The 22,566-nt window shown below is 47.1% G+C and overlaps 1 protein-coding gene across 3 annotated transcripts; it reads left to right on the top strand.

The window, feature by feature from the left end:
* The first annotated feature begins 793 nt into the window (after positions 1 to 793).
* On the top strand, positions 794 to 19,592 carry SIMC1 (SUMO interacting motifs containing 1). 3 transcript variants are annotated; one of them, XR_003853341.1, is made up of 10 exons: positions 794 to 1,318; positions 6,034 to 6,795; positions 7,142 to 7,365; positions 7,722 to 7,791; positions 8,086 to 8,231; positions 9,508 to 9,624; positions 16,161 to 16,289; positions 18,036 to 18,198; positions 18,321 to 18,399; positions 18,493 to 19,592. XR_003853341.1 is itself a non-coding variant. In XM_029583322.1 (10 exons), the coding sequence occupies exons 1-9, from the start codon at positions 956 to 958 to the stop codon at positions 18,376 to 18,378; spliced, it is 2,037 nt and encodes a 678-aa protein (XP_029439182.1). In that variant the 5' UTR covers positions 794 to 955; the 3' UTR covers positions 18,379 to 18,399; positions 18,493 to 19,592. The 3 variants fall into 3 exon arrangements, 2 of the variants coding, with proteins under 2 accessions (XP_029439182.1, XP_029439183.1); XM_029583322.1 differs by having other exon boundaries at positions 18,316 to 18,399; XM_029583323.1 differs by lacking the exon at positions 794 to 1,318 and adding an exon at positions 4,421 to 4,645 and having other exon boundaries at positions 18,316 to 18,399.
* The last annotated feature ends 2,974 nt before the right edge of the window (positions 19,593 to 22,566 follow it).

The raw sequence follows: 22,566 nt of genomic DNA, 5'->3' as shown, positions 1-22,566 counted from the left end.
GTCGTGGGAGGAAAAGCACGATACCCACCATACGCAAAAAAAAAAGTACCCTCTAACACGTGAGCCAGCATCGAAGTGCAGACCGTAGCACAGACACCTCATGATAGATCCTCGGTGTCATCACCGATAGCACAGAACAAGGTGCCAGCAGAGGCGAGAAGCTCACTGCCATCACCTAAATTAAGAAGCACAGAGCAGGGTAAGGCGCCATCATCGACACCATGATCAATGGGAACAGATCACTATTCTATGGCAAAGAACAGAATGCCATCAACGAAGTTAGGTTTGGCAACATTATCTCCAATGGAACCTCTTAAACTGGCACAACTGCAGAAGTGCATGTAGCAAACTTTACTGGCAGTACATCAAAAGTAGTACAGTTACAAGTGGAGGATTACATGGCACCATGAGAAATTATTTAATTGTCAGATTCAGCCCCACTGTAGAGGAAGGTGAAGGATGTCCTTGGGTAAGGAAGAGGACATAAAAAATGAAACATGCAAAATGCTGAAAAGGTCAGTGGAATTTATCTTCCTCCTCTTCATCTTTCAGTGCAGAAGAACAGTTTTCTTCAGACAATTTAAGGGGAAGATCTTCAAGGAAACATAGAAGAATACATTCTCTCTCCCTAGCAAGAAGTCCACATCGCCATGCTGAACCAGAACAAACATTGGCTAAGGAGGCTTTGCTACCTTTTTCTGAAGAGTTTGTGTAAAGGATGTGGAAATATTTTGCCAGAAATTACATGAGGGTCATGATACCTAAAGAAAAGTTGGAGGGAGAAAATTGACCCTCTTCACCAGATGTTCCAGAAGTTGAATCTATTCAACCAGTCGTGGTCTGTGGAAAAGTTGGGCAACCCTACTGGTAACACGGGCCTAATGCAAACAGATGGACGAGCCTTCTTTTGGGACAGGGGGTATCTGGACACACAGGATAAGGAACGTCTGGCTCCATGGCGGGGCCTCCTCTTCGGGATTTATGGAGGAGCCTTCCCACCAGAACCAGGGATAGTTTGTGCACGCGCAGCTACGTCAGCCTAGTGAAGACCGATGCGCTCGGCGCTCGGCTGGTTGGGCCTGCAGCGATCCCGGAAGGAGCAGGGCCGAGGTGCCCGGGGTCCGGGGCCCGGAGGGACGATGTGCCTTCTGAGCCCCTGACTGCTGCGGAGCCGGATGCCAGGTCCCGACAGGAGGAGGGCGGCTGCAGGATCCCGGCGGCATGTGACGCCATGGCTGATCCCATAGTGATATCTGACATTTCGGATGCCGAGACGGAGGCAGACCATGGATCGCCCATAAACATTTCGAAGAACTCGGTGAGTCCCAGGGAGCCGGCGGACACAGCAAATGAGGGCAAACTGCAGCCTGACTTCACCTTGTTTTCGGCCAATGACAAGCGCCCGGAACAAAGATGGCGGCGAGCCAGCTTCCACGTATCCTGTAACAGGGAAGGAAAGATGGGCAGAGCCAGGAGTTAACATGGCAGAGATCTCCGCACCACTTTCCTCTTTCTAACGTGATTTTTCTACTTCATAATCGGGTTTAACAGGCCCAGTAACAGATGCAATCCATTTTCTTAGCAATATCTATACTTCCTCTTCCGGGAGGGCTTTCCAGGCATCCATCACTCTTTCCATGAAGAAAATATCCTGAAGTTCCTGAGTCTTCTTCCTTGGACTTTCATATCTTGTAAAACTAGGGGTCATGATATGAAACTCCATCAGGTGAATGCCTGGAATGCTCTCCCGGAAGAAGGTGAAGACAAAAAACAGCAATGGAATTCAAAAGGGCATTTGACAAAACACAGGGTTCCATGCCATTTTGAATTCTATTACCATTCTTGATTAGAGGCTGGAAATGAAATAACCTCTGTTATTTCTAAAGTTAACATTACTGCAGTATTTTGGATTGGTGTAGAGACCAGTCCAGACTTGTGGGATGTATCTAAGCGGGAATTGGGACATAAGTATATACAAGATATGCCATGCAGAGTCAGACCAAGGTCCATCAAGTGCAGCTTGATCACAAGTACTCAGCAGATCCCAAAATGTAAATCTATATTTTGTTAATGTTTCCCAGGAATAGCAATGGCTTGCTCTAGTCTGTCTTGCAAATAATGCTTTCTCATCATCCTGCCAGAACAGTACAGACTTGTGGAATTTGTCCCTCCTACCAGCAGATGGAGGCACACAGCAAGAATTTTGCACTGATGCCCCTTTTCCCTATATAGCCTGCTTCCAGCAGATGGTAGCTCTGGTTAAGCACTTGTTCACAAAACATTACAGGATAAACTTGCAGGCAAAAGGCATGGCCTTTGGAATAAGGGTTCTCGAAGCAGCACTGGCCTACTCTCACCCAGGATAGTCAGTGCTTAGGTACATCCCACAAGTGTGGACTGGTTTGACAGGATGATGAAGAAGGTGAAATTAGAATCTTGCCTGCTGATTTCCTTTCCTTTTGTGCAGATCCCACCCTGAGTGTAAAGAGGACAAGGAACCTTACAAAACTAAGAGACTGGGCATGCAAATGGAAAATTAATATGTATAAGTGCAAGGTTCCACATTAGGAGTCACCATTCAGGAAAAGGATCTAAGTGTTATTGTTGATAATACATTGAAATCTACTCAGTGTACAGCAGCAGCCAAGAAAGCAAATAGAATGCTAAGGATTGTTAGAAAAGGAGTGGAGAATAAAACAGAGAATATCACACTGCCTCTGTATCAGTCCATGGTGCGACCTCATCTTATTTATTTTAAAGGATTTATATCCCGCACCCTCCAATGTTCGGGCAGGTTACAAGGAAACATTCATAATTGTGGAAAAAAAAATTAAAAAAAATTATAAAAAACAAGATTAAAATAATGATATAATCTCAGGATAATAAAACATAAAATGAAAAAAACTAATCTTGACAGGTAGACAAATCACAGGGATCTGGGAAAGCTAGTCTGCAAAGGTGGTGATTTATTGCTTTCTTGAAGTCTTTAGTGTTAGAGAGTAATCTGAGGTCAGGTGGTAAAGTGTTCCATAAAATGTGTCATGCTTAGCCTGGTTGATTTAGGTGATGGGACTTGTACTGGAAGTTGATTTTTTGATCTGAGGTTTCTGCAGAGTGTATAAAGATGCAAAGTAGCAGATAGCCATGAGTTATGGTTGTTATAGATAAGATTGTGCTTGTGCTTGGACTATCAAGGGCTCTGAGTTGAAAGTGGGTACTAGTCAGATTTTTTGGTTTGGGTAATTGCCAGGTCTTGTGGCCTGGTTTGGCCTCTATTGGAAACAGGATGCTGGGCTTGATGGACCCTCGGTCTGACCCAGTAGGGAAATTTCTTATGTTCTTATTATTGTTAGGGTTTTGTATTGAATACGCCATTTAATTGGGAGCCAGTGCAAGTGAAAAAGAAGTGGGGATATGTGCTCATGTAGATTGCAGTTAGAAAGAAGCCGTGCTGCAGCATTTTGTGCAAGTTGAAGAGGGTGTAAAGCAGTTTGAGGTAGACCTAAATAGAGTTGCAATAGTCTAATCCCTTTAGAATTAGGGATTGAAGTACTGTGCGGAAGAGAGAGAGGTCAAGTAATGGCTTGATGTGTTTGAGTAATCAGAGTTTACAAAATGATGGATTTGATATGGTTGGACAGATTTAATTTTGGGTCTAAAATGATGCCGAGGTTACAGACTTGATTGGAAATTTTAATGAATATGTTGTCAACCGAGATAAATTAGGAATATCTTTGAATCATTACTTCAGTTTATTGTGTTCAGTTCTGGTCACCACATCTCAAGAAAGATATAGCAGAATTAGAAACGGTACAGAGAAGGGCAACCGAGATGATAGAGGATGGAACAATTCCCCTATGAAGAAAGGCTAAAGAGGTTAGGACTCTTCAGCTTGCAGAATAGATGACTGAGGGGAGATATGAGAGAGGTCTATAAAATAATGAGTGGAGTGGAACGAGTAAATGTTAATCAGTTGTTTACTCTTTAGAAAAGTACAAAGACCAGGGGACACACAATGAAGTTACTACATAATACACTTAACTAATAAGAGGAAACGTTTTTTTACTCAATGCATAATTAAGCTCTGGAATTCATTGCCAAAGGATGTGGTGAAAGCTATTAATATAGCTTTGTTTAAAAAAGGTTTGAACAAGTTCCATTAATAACCATTATTAAGGTGAAGTTGCATAAATCCACTGCTTATTCATGGGATAAGCAGCTTGGAATCTCTCTACCCCTTGGGGTCCTGCCAGGTTCTTGTGACCTGGCTTGGCCTCTGTTGGAAACAGGATGCTGGGTTTGATGGACCTTTGGTCTGACCCAGTATGGCAATTTCTTATGTTCTTAGGATACTGAGTTTGCTTGGGAGCTCTTTAAGGAACATAACAGATTGCTCGTTGCTAAGGGCAGGCTTTCCATTCTAATGCAGAATCCAGCCGAGCTCATGTTCCAGTGCAGTTTTTAAAAGGACTGAAGTTCCATTAGGGAATTAAATGGCCAGCATGTCATCCCGCGACTTTCCCTCGCTTCCTGAAGAAGAGAAGGGGGCCCGCACATTGAAGGTAGTCAGCTCACCTTTTGGCACTGCAGCGAAGCCATGCCTAGTCCAGATCCTGCGTCTGTAACCAGCAACCTTCATGGACAGGTCATTGTATGGCCTATTGGCCCCATATTTTCTAATAAAAAATAATACATCAAGTCTATGGGATTCTGGGAAAATGAAAATAAGCTTTTTTTTTAATGTAAAATGGATTAGGTAAAGATTATAATATAAATCATTTTTCTCACATGTGGAGAGAAGAGGCAGACACTGAACCCAAAATTGAAGGATTTGGATTTCAAATTGTATTGATGGTGGCAGAAGTGGGGAGCTCTAGGTGCAGTTACTGATCATCTGTAGAAGACTCCAGGGTTTATTGCATTGCTTTGTGCTATCACCAACATACCACAATCGACCTACAAGTTCCCCTCCGCTTACACAAATCCACAAGACTGACCAGAGAAGCTTACAGAGGATGCCTCCATGTTCCACCTACCAAAACCACTAATCACAGTACCTTAAGAGACCGAGCCTTTTCCACAGCTGGCCCACCTTTATGGAACTCCATGCCCCCAGATCTCAGAAACGAGCCATGCCTCCTAACCTTTAGGAAAAGACTCAAGACATGGCTGATCAGGCAAGCCTTCCCGAACCCCAACTAATACGCCTCACCAGCAAACACTCGACACAGTAGCTGTATATATTGTACACTGTATATATTGTATTTTTGTATATAATTAACTTCTTCTATCTCTCTTTAATTCCTCCACCCCAGTTCAATAGCCCTTGTTAATTGTAACTGCATCTCTTCATCACGTTTATTTATGTTCGTTGTTGTATTCATCGCACCCCTGTTTTTTATGTAAACCGACATGATGTGAATTTTTCATGAAGGCCGGTATAAAAAAACCTTAAATAAAAAATAAAATAAATATTATGAGGAACGGAGGGAACCCCTGTCAAATCGGGAGAGTTTTAGGCAGCGTCTCAGATCATCATCTCCCACCATGCATTGCACTTTCTCACTTTGAACCATATCATGGTGTTATGGTCAAGAGGACAGCAGCTCCACCTTCTCAATAGCTAGAGGTATTTTATTTGTTTTAGGTTTAGCTCAAGGCAAGTTACATTCAGTTGTTTCCCTGTCCCCAATCATGGCAATGGAGGGCAAAGTGACTTGCCTAAGATCACATGGAGTGTTGGCAGAATTTGAGCCCTGGCTTCCCTGGTTATCAGCTCAATGTTCTAGCCACTAGGCTGCTACACCACAAAATTTCTTTGCTATTTGCTAGTAAATTCAGGGCTGATGACTGTAATGGAAAGCAAGGCTTCTGTGTTGCATGGATAGTACTGAGGAGTGGAGCAAGGTGGATTGTGGGACTTTTCAAGCAACAGCCTAAAGTCCTTTGGTTGCTTCTTGTTGATCATAAATATGTTTCCCATGTGCTGGCTGCTTTGGATAAAGTTTTGTGTTCCTTTCTTTCTTCACTCAGAAGGACATCATCGACCTTACAGAAGATGACTCTTGCTGCACTGTGATTGACCTGACTATGCCTGAGAGAATGGACGGCAGTGTGCTCAGTGATGACACTGGTGTGGAACTGGACAGTGAGCCCTTCCATGCTGGGGAGTGCTCATATCTTGCTGGTGGTGATTTGCACATCAAGGATGAAATACATGAGAAATCTGGAGGTGTTTCCGATGTCAGGCTGCAGACTGGACGTTATACTCTGGATATAGACTGTAAGCAGAAGGCCAACCTGTCCCCCAGATCCGTCTCTTCCAGTGACTGTAACGAGAGCAGCAGTGGCCTCTCGCTCTTCAGCCTGGAGCTCAGTAGCAGCCGTACCATGCTTAATAGTGATATGGGCTCTCTGGAGAGCCTGCAGCTTGAGGGCGCGTCTTCCTCCTCACCAAACATCCACACATCCCAGGACTTGCCACCGCTTGACCTTCAGGACCTTGCCTCCAAGAACTGTGGTGCAAATTCTGTAACTCTCCAGAATTCATCCCCTCTGCCCTGTCAGCATCGCCAATGCCCCTCAGTCCTGGACCCCTCGTCCTCCCTGAGAAGCACACAGCAGCTTTCTCTGGGGGTGGACAGCAAAGGTGCGATTCCAGAATTGGATCTTGTTGGCTCACCCAAACGCTGTCCATCCAACAGAGCATGGCTGAACAAACTCAAATATTTCTGCAATCCCCCTGTGCAGCATCTCTTCTTCCAAGATCTGAAGGCAGATGCTGAAATCAGAAAGGTAAAGCAAGAAATGAGAGATGGTAGAGTGGCACTGGGGCACCCGTGCCTGCAACATGCCATTAGTGGGCTGTGGGGATCTTCGCAGTTGAAAACAGATTTACAAAATTATGGGTTTTTTTTCCCCAAAAAAGTCATTTTCTAACCATGAGTCCCTTTGACAGAATAATTGCACGTAATATCAGGTGCCCTGCCTGGTCTGGCTGGTGATTAAGTAGATAAAACATTTTCTAATTGGTGTAATCTTTCTTTCTTGTAACCTTTATCAGTAACTAGAGCACATAATGTATCTGCTTGTTGGCTGCTTGGTGATCCTCATGTCCCATGTTAACTTCTCTGATCATCAGTGTCAGCAATCCAAGCCGATCCCCGAGCGCAGACTAAATATGGTGACTTCCACCATCGAGGAGAACTTCCCCCAGGGTACCCTTCAATTCCTCTCAGACTTTGTGTCCCTCCAGCACTACCCTCCCAAGGAGATCGTCTCTCATGTGATTAACAAGATCATGCTGGGCTTGCACGGCCCAGACATCCTCATGGATGCTTACATGCTACTAATGAAAATTCAAAGGTACGTGAAGCAGTCCCCAAATATGCTGTGACTTCTTAAGGGGCCATTCTAGATAACGTACGACCCACTGTGCTGACAGCCTTCAGCCTGCTCGTACAAGAGATCTCAGGTTTTTCATGTCAACTGCATTGCTAATAGACTCGAATGTGAAGGGAGCTGCGAGCTCTGCTGGGGATAGGGAGAAAGGGATGAGATAAGGAAATATCCTTCTCCCTGTGTGGGACTTGGACCTCTTGGAATGAGAGGGAAGGAAGTAGGCCATCCCCTCTCAGCATGGAGGTGAGAAGCAGAGAGGGGAAAGAAACTTCCAGAGTGAGAATTAATGTTCAGATACATTTTTCTACTTTTTATTTCAGGTTTCACCCAGCAAATGCATCAACAGTGAAATGGGACTGGAAGCTGGTATCTAATGTGATGGAAAAAATGGTAACTCAGCGTGGGTCGTCCTGCCCTTTGCAGACTGGGAGGGAGCTGTCTGAGAGGAAACATTGTAGAGTTGCACTTGTTGGGTTTTTTCCCAGTGGGGTGTGCAGATTGCTTGTCACTGGCTCCCTGTTGGGTTACAATTCTCCAGATATGCAGGTTCATACTTAGAATGCCAGTGCTAGACATTAAACATAAGCAGTTTCTTGTGTGTCTTTGGTTGCAAGAAACATAAGAAATCAGCAGATAGTCCAAGAGAGGTGCACTTGTCTCTTATGCTCTTACTTTTTTCTGCAGGATGCATTTCCCTCCCAACTTCTCTTCCTGCAGTACGTCATTCAGACACTGGAGGATGATTTCCAGGCGAACCTGCGGCGGCGCACTCTGCAGAAATCTATCGCCAAAAGTGTCTTGTCTTGCGATAATCACTTCTCCAACGTCAGGTAGCAGCATTGTTCCCCCAGACTCTCTTCCACACGAAAGCCATTGCTTATTGCTTGGATTGTGTGGGAATAGTTTCCTCCTCCCCATGTCTACAGTGCTTCTACCGCTGCTTGCTAACAGTTGTTGTGAATATGTGTTTCATTTTTGCTAGTGCAGACTGCTGCCAGTTCTCTGGGGAGTCCATTCTTCCATTCCTTGTATTACAAACATGGACTCCCCCCCCCCCCCCCTTTTTTTCTGAATCTATGTAAGTTCCCTCTTCATCGGCCTCTCTCTCCCTCTGTTCAAAAGGAAGGCGACGCTATTACCGTACCGATCGCTCTTTACGTTGTTACAGGGAGACGTTATTACAGTACTGATCCTCTTTATGTTAGGTTACGGGGAGGCGTTATTACCGTGCCGATCGCTCGTTACGTTACGGGGAGACGTTACTACCGTGCCGATCGCTCTTTACGTTAGGTCACGGGGAGACGTTATTACCGTACTGATCGCTCTTTATGTTAGGTTACGGGGAGGTATTGTTACCGTACCGATCGCTCTTTACGTTAGGTTACGGGGAGGTGTTGTTACCGTACCGATCGCTCTTTATGTTAGGTCACGGGGAGACGTTATTACCGTACTGATCGCTCTTTATGTTAGGTTACGGGGAGGTATTGTTACCGTACCGATCGCTCTTTACGTTAGGTTACGGGGAGACGTTACTACTGTGCCGATCGCTCTTTACATTAGGTTACGGGGAGACATTATTACCGTGCCGATCGCTCTTTACGTTAGGTCATGGGGAGACATTATTACCGTGCCGATCGCTCTTTACGTTAGGTTACGGGGAGACGTTATTACTGTACCGATCGCTCTTTACGTTAGATCACGGGGAGACGTTATTACCGTGCCGATCGCTCTTTACGTTAGGTCACGGGGAGACGTTATTACCGTGCCGATCGCTCTTTACGTTAGGTCACGGGGAGACGTTATTACCGTGCCGATCGCTCTTTACGTTAGGTTACGGGGAGGCGTTATTACTGTACTGATCGCTCTTTACGTTAGGTCATGGGGAGACGTTACTACCGTGCCGATCACTCTTTACGTTAGGTCACGGGGAGACGTTATTACCGTGCCGATCGCTCTTTAGGTTACGTTACGGGGAGACGTTATTACTGTGCCGATCGTTTTTAACGTTAGGTCACAGGGGAGACGTTACTACTGTGCCGATCGCTCGTTACGTTAGGTTACAGGAAGACGTTATTACTGTACTGATCGGTTTACATTATGTTACAGGGATGTAATTCAGTGGCTGGTTAATGCGGTGAAATTCTCTTCCCTGGAGGTTTCTGAAGTTCAGCCTGGCCCTTCCCTGCTTCCTATAACTGACTCAACGAGGAGCAAGACCCAAAGGTACAATCGAGCTGTCTGAAGGAGCTTTTACCAACGCAGGGTGGAGAGGTTTCTGGAGGAGAGTTCTGTGAACACTTATTAGCCAGACAGATGTGGGAATTGCCACCTCTTACTTCTGGAAGAGATTTTCCCATTAGGATCTGCAGGGTACTTCCAAGTAACAAACTTCTTATGTTAACTTGATGTATCAGATGATCGAGTGGGGGACCAAACAGTAAACTGAAGATTTGGACTTGCAAAAAGTCTTAGAGAAGATATTGACTAGGGCATTTCAAAACTATATGACAGCAGAAAAAGACCGTATGGCCCATCCGCCCAATTATCATCACTTCTTTAGAGATCCCCTGTATTTATCCCATGCTTTCTTGAATTTATATGCTGTTTTTGTCTCCACCGTCTCAATGGGAAGGCTGTTCCATGCATCCACCACCCTCTCTGTAAAGAAATGTTTCCTAATATTACTCCTGAGTCTACCCCATTTCAACCTCATCTCATGACCTCTTGTTCTAGAGCTTCCTTTCCATTGAAAGAGGCTCCCCTCCTTTGCATATCTCTATCATTTCTCCCCTATCTCACCTTTCCTCTGGGTGTACATGTTTAGATCTTTAAGTCTATCCCCATAGGTTTTAGAACAAAGACCACTGACCATTTTAGCAGCCTCCCTCTGGCCCGACTCCATCCTGTTTATATCCATTTGAAGGTGCGATCTCCAGAATTGTACTCAGTATTCCCAGTGAGGTCTCACCAGGGACCTGTACAGGGGCAATATCACCTCCCTTTTTCTGCTGACCCTTCCTCTCCCTCTGCAGCCAAGCAGCTTTCTGGCTTTTACTGTCACTTTATCCACCTGTTTGGCCACCTTAAGATCATCAGATACAATCACCCCCAGATCCTGCTCTTCCTTTGTGCTTAGAAGAAATTCACCTCCAGTACTGTACCTATTCCTTGGGTTTTAGCATCCTAAATGAATTACTCTGCATTTTTTAGCATTAAATCTTGGCTGCCAAACCTTAGACCATTCCTCGAGCTTCGCTAGATCCCTCCTCATGTTTTCCACTCCTTCCTGGCTGTCCTACCCTGTTACAGATTTTTGTATTATCGACAAAAAGACAAACCTTTCCCAATAACTCTTCCGTTCCCTGTACGTACCCAGATCAGTCCAGACTCCTGGGTTTTGCCCTCCTGCCAGCAGATGGAGACAGAGAGTCTCACTGACACTGTACATAACCCGGTGTGCCACCTGCAGTCCCTCAGTATTTCTCTGTCTCCAGCACATGGCAGATGGTGTAAAACCTGCAGTCCACCCCCCCCCGGTTTGAGACAGACAAGCAGGGGGTTGGTGACCCTTCTGATAGCTCGGTCTGGAGGTCCATAGGGTGGACTTCTGCTGGTCCAGATCCCTCATCCCCCATGAAACAGCGGTGGAATCTGCTGGCAGTTCTGCACTGCAAGCCCAGTGGAGCCAGGGAAGTGTCCCTTTTATACAGTTTGTCCTGAGCTGGGTCACTAAAGTTTGGCAAAAGGAGACGGATAGAGCCAGTGGTCTGGCTCTCTTCTGATTTTCCGTGCAGCCTGCGATCCTGGAACATGAACTTCTGCACTAAAGGAAAGTAATGGTTTCTATGAATCTTTATTTGTTCTCAGAGTGAAAAAAAAAAGAGAACCAGGAACTAGATAGAGGAATCTGTGCAACAGCAAGGTTTTTTAGCAGTTTCTCTGCCTGTGGAGGAGACCGGGTGTTGGCTCTGTAGCGCAGAGGGACTGTTCCCCTGCTTACTGTTGAGGGGCTGGTGGTGCCGTGGATGTGAAGGGGAACAGTGTGTGCGTTCGGGGGTCTACATCAAACATGGCCGTACCGCTAGAACGACTTTCATGGGTGACTAGGTCTAGCACGAGGCTTTCCCCACCAGCACAGAAATGGCGGCCACTTTCAATTCCCTAGCAGGAGAATCCCTCCTCAAATATCGCCAGCAGAGATGCAGAGAGGCACTTGCACTGAGACATCATCTCTGGTTCTGTTAGAGCTCTTCTGACGGTTTTAATTTGCTTATGCGCAAAGCTTGTTTAGTGGAATAGGCTCCATGGATTCTTGACCAGTCAAGAGGTCTGAGCTATTGAGAAGCTCTTCTAGCTTTTGATGATTTTTGGTGCCAGATGTTGTATGGATGCAGGCCTAAATGCGCTGAAGGTGCAGGAAGGCTTTGCTTAGCCATGTGGTAGGCTGCGGCATCTTTTCTCACATTCATAGGCATGTGTGAACGTTCTCGCCGCGTGGCAGTTGTGTGCACAAGGACCTGTGCAAGTAAGGTCGCAGCCCAGATTTGCGACCTCGACTTGCGCGCGTTTTTGTGCCGGCACTTGTGAGCATATGACTGAGACCTAGTCTTGAGTGCGTATTTGCGTGCATCCTGGAGGGGTGTGCATGTACACCTGTGTAGCATCGGGGTACGCGCAGTGGACCGCCTAGAGCTGAAGTTCAGGAGAGCTAGGCGAGGGGATGAACAGGTCCAAGTGCCTTGCTATCTGCAAGGCTTGTGTCTGATAGAAATTCAGTCCTCACTCTCTCTCTCCATTTGTGTCAGAGTAGTTTAGATGTTCAAGGCGATTTGACTACTACAGCTTTTGGCCATTTTGGGACATCCTGTCGGCCTAAGGTGTCTGGAGGGGGAGTGGAGTGGGAGGCGAGACAATGGTCAGTTCTCCTCCTCCCTTGTTTCTGAGGGCAGAAGCTTCCCCAAGAGACAGAGACTTGCTGTCTCCAACCTGGGCTTATGGACTCCGGTACAGATCCATCCATCCTCCTCCTCCTCCTGGGTGGAATGTTTCCAGGGCCTGCAGACTTTTCTGTCGGGACGCCCAACGAAAGCAAAGCAACTTACTCCATAGAGATTGCATGCCTGGACTTCCCATTTGTCAAATGCTGCAAGGAGGCTGTCGCTGGTAATGTTCGAGCGGGTGTGGATCATGAGACTTTGGAGGATTCCGATAGGGAATTGGTTTTCTCACCTCTAGAAAGGGAGAAATTGCATATGATTGAGAGCTGCTTCGGACTCTGCTCAGAGTTTATTGGCTCAGACCCTAAACATGCTTAGTGTGGACGGAGGTCAATTTTAAGTTAAGAATCCTGTTTCTTCCCCCCACCCCCCATATCCAATCCAAGAGATATTGGATTTAAAGAAGGTAAATGCAGCTCTCAAGGTTCCCCGTTTCCACTTGGAAACCCTGAGGTCTGTCATAGCAGCCGTATGCAAGGGAGTTTTCTTGGCATCTCTCGCCTTGATAGAGGCATTTTGGCACATAGCCATCAGGCCGGAGCACCAGAGATTCCTGAGGTTCATGGTCCTAAGGGAACATTTTTGGTTTCAAGCCCTACCCTTCAGCTGGCGACGGTCCCACATACCTTCACCAAGGTGATGGTGGTGATATTGCAAAAGGAGGGTGTGTTGGTGCATCTGAATGACTGGCTCATTCATGCAAAATCAGAGGCCCTCTGTCGACAATCAGAACAAAAGGTACTGATGTGCTTGAAGTCTCTAGAACCTAGCAACGAGCCATTTAGTCCTCTTTCAAACTCTGGATTATCTGGGATCTCAGTTCGACAAGCTGGTGAAGAGAGTGTTTCTTGCAGAGAGAGATTGCTGAAATTGCAGAGTCAGATTAGGCTTCTCCTAGAGCTTTCAGTGCCCAGGGCTGGGACTATTTACAGGTCCTGGGTTTTGTAGCATCGACATTGGAATTAATGCATTGGGTGTTCGCGCATATGCGGCCTCTGCAGGGGACTCTTCTCTCCTCCTGGAATCCATTATTGGAAGAGTTTCATCTTCTTCCATTAGAAGGGAAAGCCAGGGACAGTCTTTCATGATGGTTTACTAGCATCAGTCTCGAGCGTGGTGCAGAATTGGAGATTCTGAATTGGATAATAATCACCACCAATGCAAGCCTCTCTGGATGGCGGTGTGGCAAGATCAGTCAGAACCAGTGGTCTATCAATCAGTTTGAGACAAGAGTGGTGCATTTCACGTTGCTTGCCTGTCTGCCAAGGTTACATGGCCATCCAATACAGATCCTATCAGACAATGAAACGACTGTGGCCTACATCAACTGTCAAGCCGGAACTAAGAATCAGGCAGTGGTTCAAGAGAGACAGGAGTTGATTCCTGGGCAGAGCAGCACTTGGAACAGCTGGCAGTGTCTCACATCAGCGGAGTGAACAACGTTCAGGCAGATTTTTTCAGTCTGAGAAAGTCAGACCCTGGGGAATGGGACCAAAGAGAACACCAAGGTGTCATGGTTTTACAGCCACTGAAAAGAACACGGTACAGAAGGAATCGGAGCTCTGCTGCTGCTGTGGACTCGAAGGATTCTTCTTTGTCTTCCCTCCATGGCTTCTGGTGGACAAGGGATTACGGCGGATAAACATCCGGGCAATGTGATCCTGGTAGTTCCAGAGTGGCTACATCAACATGCTTCCCAGATCTGATCAACATGGCCATAGACTTGCCCCTGAGGTTCGGACATCGGGTGACTCTTTTCCACCAGGGCCCAATATTTTCAGGTCAGGTGGCTCACTTCTGTCTTGTGGCATCTGTTTTGAGAGGCGACAACTGAGATGGAGGTGATATTCTGAAGCAGTTATTTCCACCTTCTTGCAGGCTAAACAACCTCTATATCCATGACGTATGTGCGAATTTGGAGGATCTTGGAGTCCTGGTCTGCTGTTGACTGAATAAAGTCTCAGCCTGTTCAGGCTATGGTGTTGCATATTTTGGATTTTCTACAGAAAGGATATGGTCAAGGGACTTGGCTTTAACTCTGAGAGTCCAGGTAGCAACACTGGGTTGTCTCCATCTTGGAATCTGAATCTAGTCCTTACAGAAATGTGTAAGGCTCGGTTTGAACCATTAAAGAGAGCTATGGTTAAGGACTTGACTCTTAAAGTGGTTTTCTTGGTGGTTATTTGTTCAGCCAGAAGAATTTCAGAGCTCCAGGCTCTGTCATGTCGAGATGTCTTCCTACAGATGTCTGATTCGGGGGTATCTTTATGCATGGTTCCTTCTTTTCTGCCTGAGGTAGTCTTGATGTTCCAGCTTTTCCGGATTTGGATTTCTTTACACCTAGCACTGGGGAGCTTGGGCTCTTAAATGGGAGACATGCATTATTGAGGTATCTAAAGGTCACTTAGGATGTCCATAGATTAGATCACCTCTTTATTCTGCAGAGCAGCCCAAAGAAGGGGAAATAAGACATCTAAAGCTATAATTGTGTGGTGGCTGAAGGAAGCGATCAAGTTGAGGTTAGGACTGTTCAGCCTGGAGAAGAGACGGCTGAGGGGGGATATGATAGAGGTCTTTAAGATCATGAGAGGTCTTGAACGAGTAGATGTGACTCGGTTATTTTCACTTTCGAATAATAGAAGGACTAGGGGGCACGCCATGAAGTTAGCAAGTAGCACATTTAAGACTGATCAGAGAAAATTCTTTTTCACTCAACGCACAATAAAGCTCTGGAATTTGTTGCCAGAGAAGGTAGTTAGTGCAGTTAGTGTAGCTGAGTTCAAAAAAGGTTTGGATAAGTTCTTGGAGGAGAAGTCCATTAATGGCTATTAATCAATTATACTTAGGGAATAGCCACTGCTATTAATTGCATCAGTAGCATGGGATCTTCTTAGTGTTTGGGTACTTGCCAGGTTCTTATAGCCTGGATTGGCCTCTGTTGGAAACAGGATGCTGGGCTTGATGGACCCTTGGTCTGACCCAGCATGGCAATTTCTTATGTTCTTATGTTCTTGACTTACATTTCTAAAGAGCACCTGATGCCGAGGGGCTCGTTTTGGTTGTCATCTGAATCCAATTCCTCTTCCACCCCTACCCACTATCGTCAAAGTGGAGAGCGATGTTGCAGTTGTGTCAAAAGCATCAAGGCTTATTGGTTAAGGATAGTAACTGCTGCTCTGTGCAGGTTACCCCCATGCTTATCAGTTTCCCCGAACATAAAAGTCGGGCCCTCGTCTGAATCCAACTCCCCTTTTCCCCTTGCCTTGCTGCAGTCTTCTCTGTTCTCTGAGCCTCTCCAGCCTTCTGCCTTGCAGTGTAATGTGCATGCTGCATGGTCCTGCCCTCTTCTCTTGGAGGTGGTGTGTACCAATGGGTTTGTTTTGCACCTTCCTTGACAGGCATTAACGACATACATAAGCCAGGGAAAGTTGGATATAATCTCAGACTCTCAAATTTACTGAGCATGCCCTTCTTAATATTTGCATTGTATCAGAGATCCTGCTTCTGGAGCTCATAGGATGTAATATGTGCAGGCAACAGTTCAAAGAGCACTTGGAAGTTCTCTTTCATCAGGCCAATTGGGACTATATCTGAATCGTTCTGCCACATTTTCTGCTCCCTCCATATGTTGCAGATTAGTTGCTTGGTACTGATGTTTCTGCGAGCCATTCATATGTTTTTCTGTTTTGACCACTATACAGTCTGGTGGGCCTGCTGCGATGTCCAGCCTTGTTGTGAGGTTCTCGTGTCTTTTCCTTACAGTCTGGTATGCCTGCTACAACGGATGCTCTCCATAGCCGTTGAAGTGGACAAGTCCCCAACTTGCAGCTCTAACAAAATTGCTGATGCCATGTTTCCGTTTTTGCTGAGTATCCCCAAGCGCTGCCAAAGGTAAGATATTCCCCGTGGCTGAATTTATTTCTTACCTTGTAGATAGCTGAGGGCAAGGCTTCAATACATGTGATGAAATATCCCTGGATACAAAGAACTCCACTTGGCTGACCCATACCCACTCATCCCTTTTACAAAAATCATACACAATACACCAGTCTCACCAAACCCTATTCTCCTCTCAACTCACAGCCGTACCCTCCACCCTGACTACTCTACAATCTCCTAACATCTGGATAACCAGTTGGATAACATTTGGATAACCAATTGGATAACCAATGGGATAGTGCTATACTAGGGTACAAATTATATTGCAATGATATAGAGGAGCATCTGGGAGGCAGGGAGGCGCTTTATGTCCGGGATGGCATAGAGTCGAACAGAATAAAGATCCTGCATGAGACTAAATGCAAAATTGAATCTTAATGAGTAGAAATCCCTTGTGTGTTGGGGAAGAGTATAGTGATAGGAGTATACTGCCTTTCACCTGACCAAGATGGTGAGATGGACAGTGAAATGCTAAGAGAAATTGGGGAAGCTAACCAAATTGGTAGTGCAGTAATAATGGGATATTTCAATTACCCCAATATTGACTGGGTAAATGTAACATCAGGACATGCTAGAGAGATAAACTTCCTGGATGGAGTAAAAGTTTTATGAAACAATTGGTTCAGGAGCTGACAAGACAGGGAGCAATTTTAGATCGAATTCTCCTGTTGCACTACTGGCCCCCAAAATGGGCACAATTTGGTGGGACACCCAATAGATTCAATTGTTATCCTTGACAGACGATGGAAAGAAGCCACTGGTCCGAAGTTATACTGGTTCGCAAAGAACCGCAGCCTGCCCCTGATCAGAGGGTCTATTGTCCCAGGTACGGGCGACTAGCCTACCTTCCCTATGACCCACCAAAACTCCTTCCTTGGAATTGACTGAGGGGTCGACTGGGGCTTGGGGGCTCTCTGCTGCCAAGGACGGCCAAGGGAGCCCTGATGGTGTGGATGGGAGCGAGGGGGTGAAAGAAAGACTTCCTTGGCCCCTGTCTCACTGTCCTCCTGGAAAAGGAGGACGGGTTTGAGGTGCTGGCGGAATTGCTGGAGGGTTTCATGGTGGTCCCGAAGTTGGGCCAGATCGTCCCTCGCCCTATCTTTGAAGAATTCTCCCCAAAACATGGTACATCAGAAAGTCGTTCCTGTACCTCTGGTTGGAGATCCGAGGGCTGCGGACATCAATTCCTGCTCCTATTTTTATTTTAATCATAATTCTGTATTACAAGACTGGAGAGGGTCCCCGTGTGGACGTGTGGTACAGGGCATGCTCAGTGGGCCTAGCCAAAGTTCTAGAAACCTTGACATAAGTTTTCCGCTTCGGGGCTCCATCTGATGATGTCACCCAGGTGTGTGGACTGACATCCTGCTGTCCTCAGAGAACACCTGTTACAGGTATGAACTCTGCTCTATCCCTGGGAGAGTGTAACATGGTCTATCCCAGCATGGCATCTCCTATGTTCTTAAGGTGTGCCGTGAACAATCTTAAAAGAAAAAAACAGAGCATCTAAGTAATAGATAAGGTTCCTATTAGACTTCAGCTACGCTGTAATAAGTCCAAGAGCCCATTGCCAGGCCAATGACCTGCACAGCACAGTTTGGGCTTTCAGACACTTCCAATGATGGAATCTGGTTTTTCTTAATGGCTTGGTTTTTTGTGATACGCATAGCTGATCCCTCTACCTTTGCCTCTTCCCAGGGAGACCCTGTTTAACAGCATGGAGAGCCCTCTCCTGCGAGCCAAAGTGATTGACATTATGTTTGACCACAGCTGCGAGCCACTCCTCTCTCCGTCGCTGCCGCTCTCCCTGGCTAAGATCCTGTACTTCGTCAAGCACTCTACACTGCTGCTGGAAGATCAGGTACTGTGCAGCGGATCACGGAGGGGGCGAGGTGGTGTCTGTCTAACCAGGGGGCTTGTGAGCATTGCTTTAGCAAGTCACTTCAGATCAGTCTCTGTCTCTTGTCTTCGTGGTTAGGACAGCAGTGGAGACTGGCAGCGCTGGGATGAAATTCTTCACCATTGTGTTTGCTGTTTCTGAGCTATCAAAGAATAGTAACGGGTAAGGGTTCGCATGCTTCCTATGTCCTTTCTAGCTTTTTTCTTGCATTAAGCCAGCCTGAAAGGTGGTTTTCCCCATCTCCTCCTCTTTCAGAACATTTGAGGACGTGCGTTACTGAACGGATCGATTTAATAATTCGGAAGAGCAAGCCCCAGCTGACGCAGCACGATAACATAAGCACCCAGGATGTTGAGCTGCACCTGGCTGCTTTCTGCAGTCGGGTCTCGCAGCTGCAGGGAGAGACCCTCCTGGCTCCACTTCAGATGAGGATACACGTCCTGAGAACTTTGCTCAGCATGGCCACATCCCAAAATAAGCAAGCCAACTGTTAATCAGAAGTCGCGTGAAGCACCAGAAACCGCTCCTAACCAGCAGGGACATTGCAGAGTCTGTTCGTCCTTCCTCACCCATCATCCAACAGCACAAATTCTTATTGTCGCCTCTGCTGCTGATCAGTGAAAGGGCAGCGGTAAAGAGCTCTGTCATTTTTGGATAGTGCAGAGGAACTACATATCCTCATTTTTATTTTCATTTTGGATCAAAGTGCACTTAGAAGGAAAATGCAGATGTCAAGTTATATCAAAGCCCAAACCACAGTGAAAGTAAAGTCAGAATCATAACTGTGGGCAATCCTGAAAGAAAAAGGGAGAGCTTGGAGACTGGACAGCAAGGCATGAGGCAAAGCATCCACAGTGAGCTCACGGATACAACTGACAAACTGCTCTCCGCTCCTGGAAAGCCTTTTCAGGGTCAGAACCAATGAAGGTTACAGGATGCAGCCTGCCCTTTCACCTGTGCTGATGTTCCTGGAGCACTAAGTCACCACTAGAATTTGGGGATCAGTAGTGGGAGCTGCTTTTATATTTAAATTCCAAATGTCTTTGAAGAACGTGTGCTCAGAAAGATAGTGTGGAACATGTAACATGATGTTTGTTAAAGAAAATCACATTTTCACAGCTCCCAGACACAAAACAAGTTTGTTTAGGATGAGAAATATTAATTACATTTAGCATTTGGGGCAATTTGTAATATACAAAATTTGATTCCCACATCCCCATAGAACCTGTGTACCAGAACCAATTCCTGCATTGTTTTTCAATGTATATATGTAAAAAAAAAAAAAAAAGGATATATTTGTAAATACTTTTTAATAAACAGCCTGCTCTGGGTGACCTTTGCTGGGAAATAAAGGGTGTTTTGTGTTTTGATCCTTTATTAAACAATTAGGATATAAATCTGCTTGAATGGCGAGATGTCCCAGGAGCCCTGCAGCCAGCTGCCTTCTCAGGATCTCCACAATAAATGTGACGGCAGCTTCTAAAGGCGAGGTCAAGGCAAGTTACAAATCCAGACACAGTCCATGCTTCAGAGGGCCTCATTTCTCCCATGGATACAGAATGGGAGAAAGTACATCAGGCCCTAACCTTGTAGCTGAGCCGAGGTTACAAAGAGCATCAGTGGGAGAATCAGCATTTGAAGCCTGACTTCCCTGCACTGGAGGCTTCCAGTCAAGAAAAGCAGCACAGCCTGGGTGACAGCTGCAGTAAAACTTGTTTCCTGCGTCACTTGGCCAATCGTTCACACCCCAAAAGCGAAAGCTAGCAGAGACCTCACCTCTGAGGCACGGAGAAGGGGACAGGGGCCCCCCTTCTTCCCCCACGGAAAGGACCGGCTTCCTCACTCACACTGCTCTCTTCTCCCATTGGCCCACGCAGCCCTGGGCTGCTAAGGCTGGAGCTCCCTCCTCCTGTCCACCTGTCCTCGGCCCTGACGTTCCCTTCTCCTGTCCACGGCACTGACGTTCCCTTCTCCTGTCCACCTGTGCAAGGCACTGACGTTCCCTCCTCCTGTCCACCTGTGCAAGGCCCTGACGTTCCCTTCTCCTGTCCACGGCACTGACGTTCCCTTCTCCTGTCCACCTGTCCTCGGCCCTGACGTTCCCTTCTCCTGTCCACGGCACTGACGTTCCCTCCTCCTGTCCACCTGTGCAAGGCACTGACGTTCCCTTCTCCTGTCCACGGCACTGACGTTCCCTCCTCCTGTCCACCTGTGCAAGGCACTGACGTTCCCTTCTCCTGTCCATGGCCCTGACGTTCCCTTCTCCTGTCCACGGCACTGACGTTCCCTCCTCCTGTCCACCTGTGCAAGGCACTGACGTTCCCTCCTCCTGTCCACCTGTGGAAGGCACTGACATTCCCTTCTCCTGTCCACGGCCCTGACGTTCCCTCCTCCTGTCCACCTGTGCAAGGCACTGACGTTCCCTTCTCCTGTCCACGGCACTGACGTTCCCTTCTCAACAGCGCCACTGCCACTTCAGGAGCCAGCACTGCCCCGGGGTGAAGCTTGTATGAAGCAAGACTAGCACAGCATCAGCCATTCAGGCTGCCAGGTATTGGGGAAATACTGCTCTGAAAAGAAAGTTTTGGGGGTAGAGGAGAGGAGCTGAACTGGCAGTATCCTTCCTGCTCCTTCAGGTCTCCAATTCCACCAGATCCAGGGATTGCAGGCTGGCACCATAAGCTTTCACTACCTGGGGATTTTTATTTTTACTATTTTAGTTCTGGCTCTTCTTCCCTCTCCTTTTTTACTCAACGCACAATTAAACTCTGGAATTTGTTGCCAGAGGATGTGGTTAGTGCAGTTAGTATAGCTGGGTTTAAAAAAGGATTGGATAAGTTCTTGGAGGAGAAGTCCATTACCTGCTATTAAGTTCACTTAGGGGCGGATTTTAAGAGCCCTGCGCGGCGGTGCGCCTATGTTCAATAGGCGCACCGGCGCACGCAGAGCCCCGGGACTCACGTAAGTCCCGGGGTTTTCCGAGGGGGGCGTGTCGGGGGCGGGGCCGAGCAGCGCGCCGTTTTCGGGGCGGGACACGGTGTTTCGGGGGGCAGGCCCGGGGGCGTGGTTTTGGCCCGGGGCGGTCCGGGGGCGTGGCCGCGCCCTCCGGAACCGCCCCCGGGTCGCGTCTAGGAGCACCAGCGCCCCGCTGGCGCACAGGGATTTACTTCTCCCTCTGGGAGGCGTAAATCCCCCAACAAAGGTAGGGGGGGTTTAGACAGGGCCGGGGGGTGGGTTAGGTACAGGAAGGGAGGGGAAGGTGAGGGGAGGGCGTTAGCGAATTCCCTCCGAGGCCGCTCCGATTTCGGAGCAGCCTTGGAGGGAACGGCGGCAGGCTGCGTGGCTCGGCGCGCGCCGGCTACACGGAATAGGCAGCCTTGCGCGCGCCGATCCAGGATTTTAGCGGCTACGCGCGTATCTACTAAAATCCCGCGTACTTTTGTTTGCGCCTGGAGCGCCAACAAAAGTACACGAACGCGCCGTTTTTGAAAATCTACCCCTTAGAGAATAGCCACTGCCATTAGCAATGGTAACATGGGATAGACTTAGTTTTTGGGTAATTGCCAGGTTCTTATGGCCTGGATTGGCCACTGTTGGAAACAGGATGCTGGGCTTGATGGACCCTTGGTCTGACCCAGTATGGCAGGTTCTTCTGTATCACTGCAGTGATGATCCAGGCCGGATGCCCTAACCAGGGCTCCTTCTGGAATCTTGTAATCATGGGCCCTGATGTCACCAGTGAGCAATGACTCCCAGCCACAGGTGGCCTTCTGAATGACAGGACGCAGGAGCTGAAGAGAGGCAGTGCTAGCAGCTCATGAAACGTGAAAATCTGAGCACACGCAGTATCCTCCGAAGGAAAAAGGAGGCAGACCCCACCATGAATGCAATATTTAGCTATACAGGCTGCACCTTCATAGGGACACGGCAAAGATGAAAGAGATTCACCGAAGAACTATGATCCATAGCCTTCAACACAAATCCTGAGCTTGTATAAAAATGGAAGGAAACAAACTTAGGACAACCAAAATATACTTAGTGAAGGAAAGATGGATGGGGGATAGAACACAAAGTTTCAAATATTTGCCAGGGTTTTAATAAAGTACAGAAGGGTGACATTTTTCCTAGAAAAGAAAATTCAAGGCTCAGAGGTCATACTTTGAAGTTACGGGGAGCAAGGCTCAGAGGGTAGAAAATGGCTGGAATAATCAAAGGCTGCCACCATTTAGACAGACATAGAGCTCAGTGGTAGGAGCAAGTAGAAGAAATAAAGGAGGGGAGTGTTTCCTCAGTCATACAGAACTTCAGATAGGCAAAGGCAGAAAATAG

This window comes from Rhinatrema bivittatum, chromosome 18 (genome assembly GCF_901001135.1).
Source record: "Rhinatrema bivittatum chromosome 18, aRhiBiv1.1, whole genome shotgun sequence".
NCBI lineage: Eukaryota > Metazoa > Chordata > Amphibia > Gymnophiona > Rhinatrematidae > Rhinatrema > Rhinatrema bivittatum.
The sequence above is the reverse complement of the archived record's forward strand: the minus strand, read 5'-3'. Positions and strand labels throughout refer to the sequence as shown.

What these genes read in the sequence shown, in the direction of transcription:
- SIMC1 (XM_029583322.1), top strand. Translation starts at nt 956, where the DNA reads ATGGCGGGGCCTCCTCTTCGGGATTTATGGAGGAGCCTTCCCACCAGA. An exon ending in CAGATGCTGAAATCAGAAAG is followed by an intron (nt 6,796 to 7,141) that starts GTAAAGCAAGAA and finishes TCTGATCATCAG; the next exon opens with TGTCAGCAATCCAAGCCGAT. An exon ending in ATCCCCAAGCGCTGCCAAAG is followed by an intron (nt 16,290 to 18,035) that starts GTAAGATATTCC and finishes GCCTCTTCCCAG; the next exon opens with GGAGACCCTGTTTAACAGCA.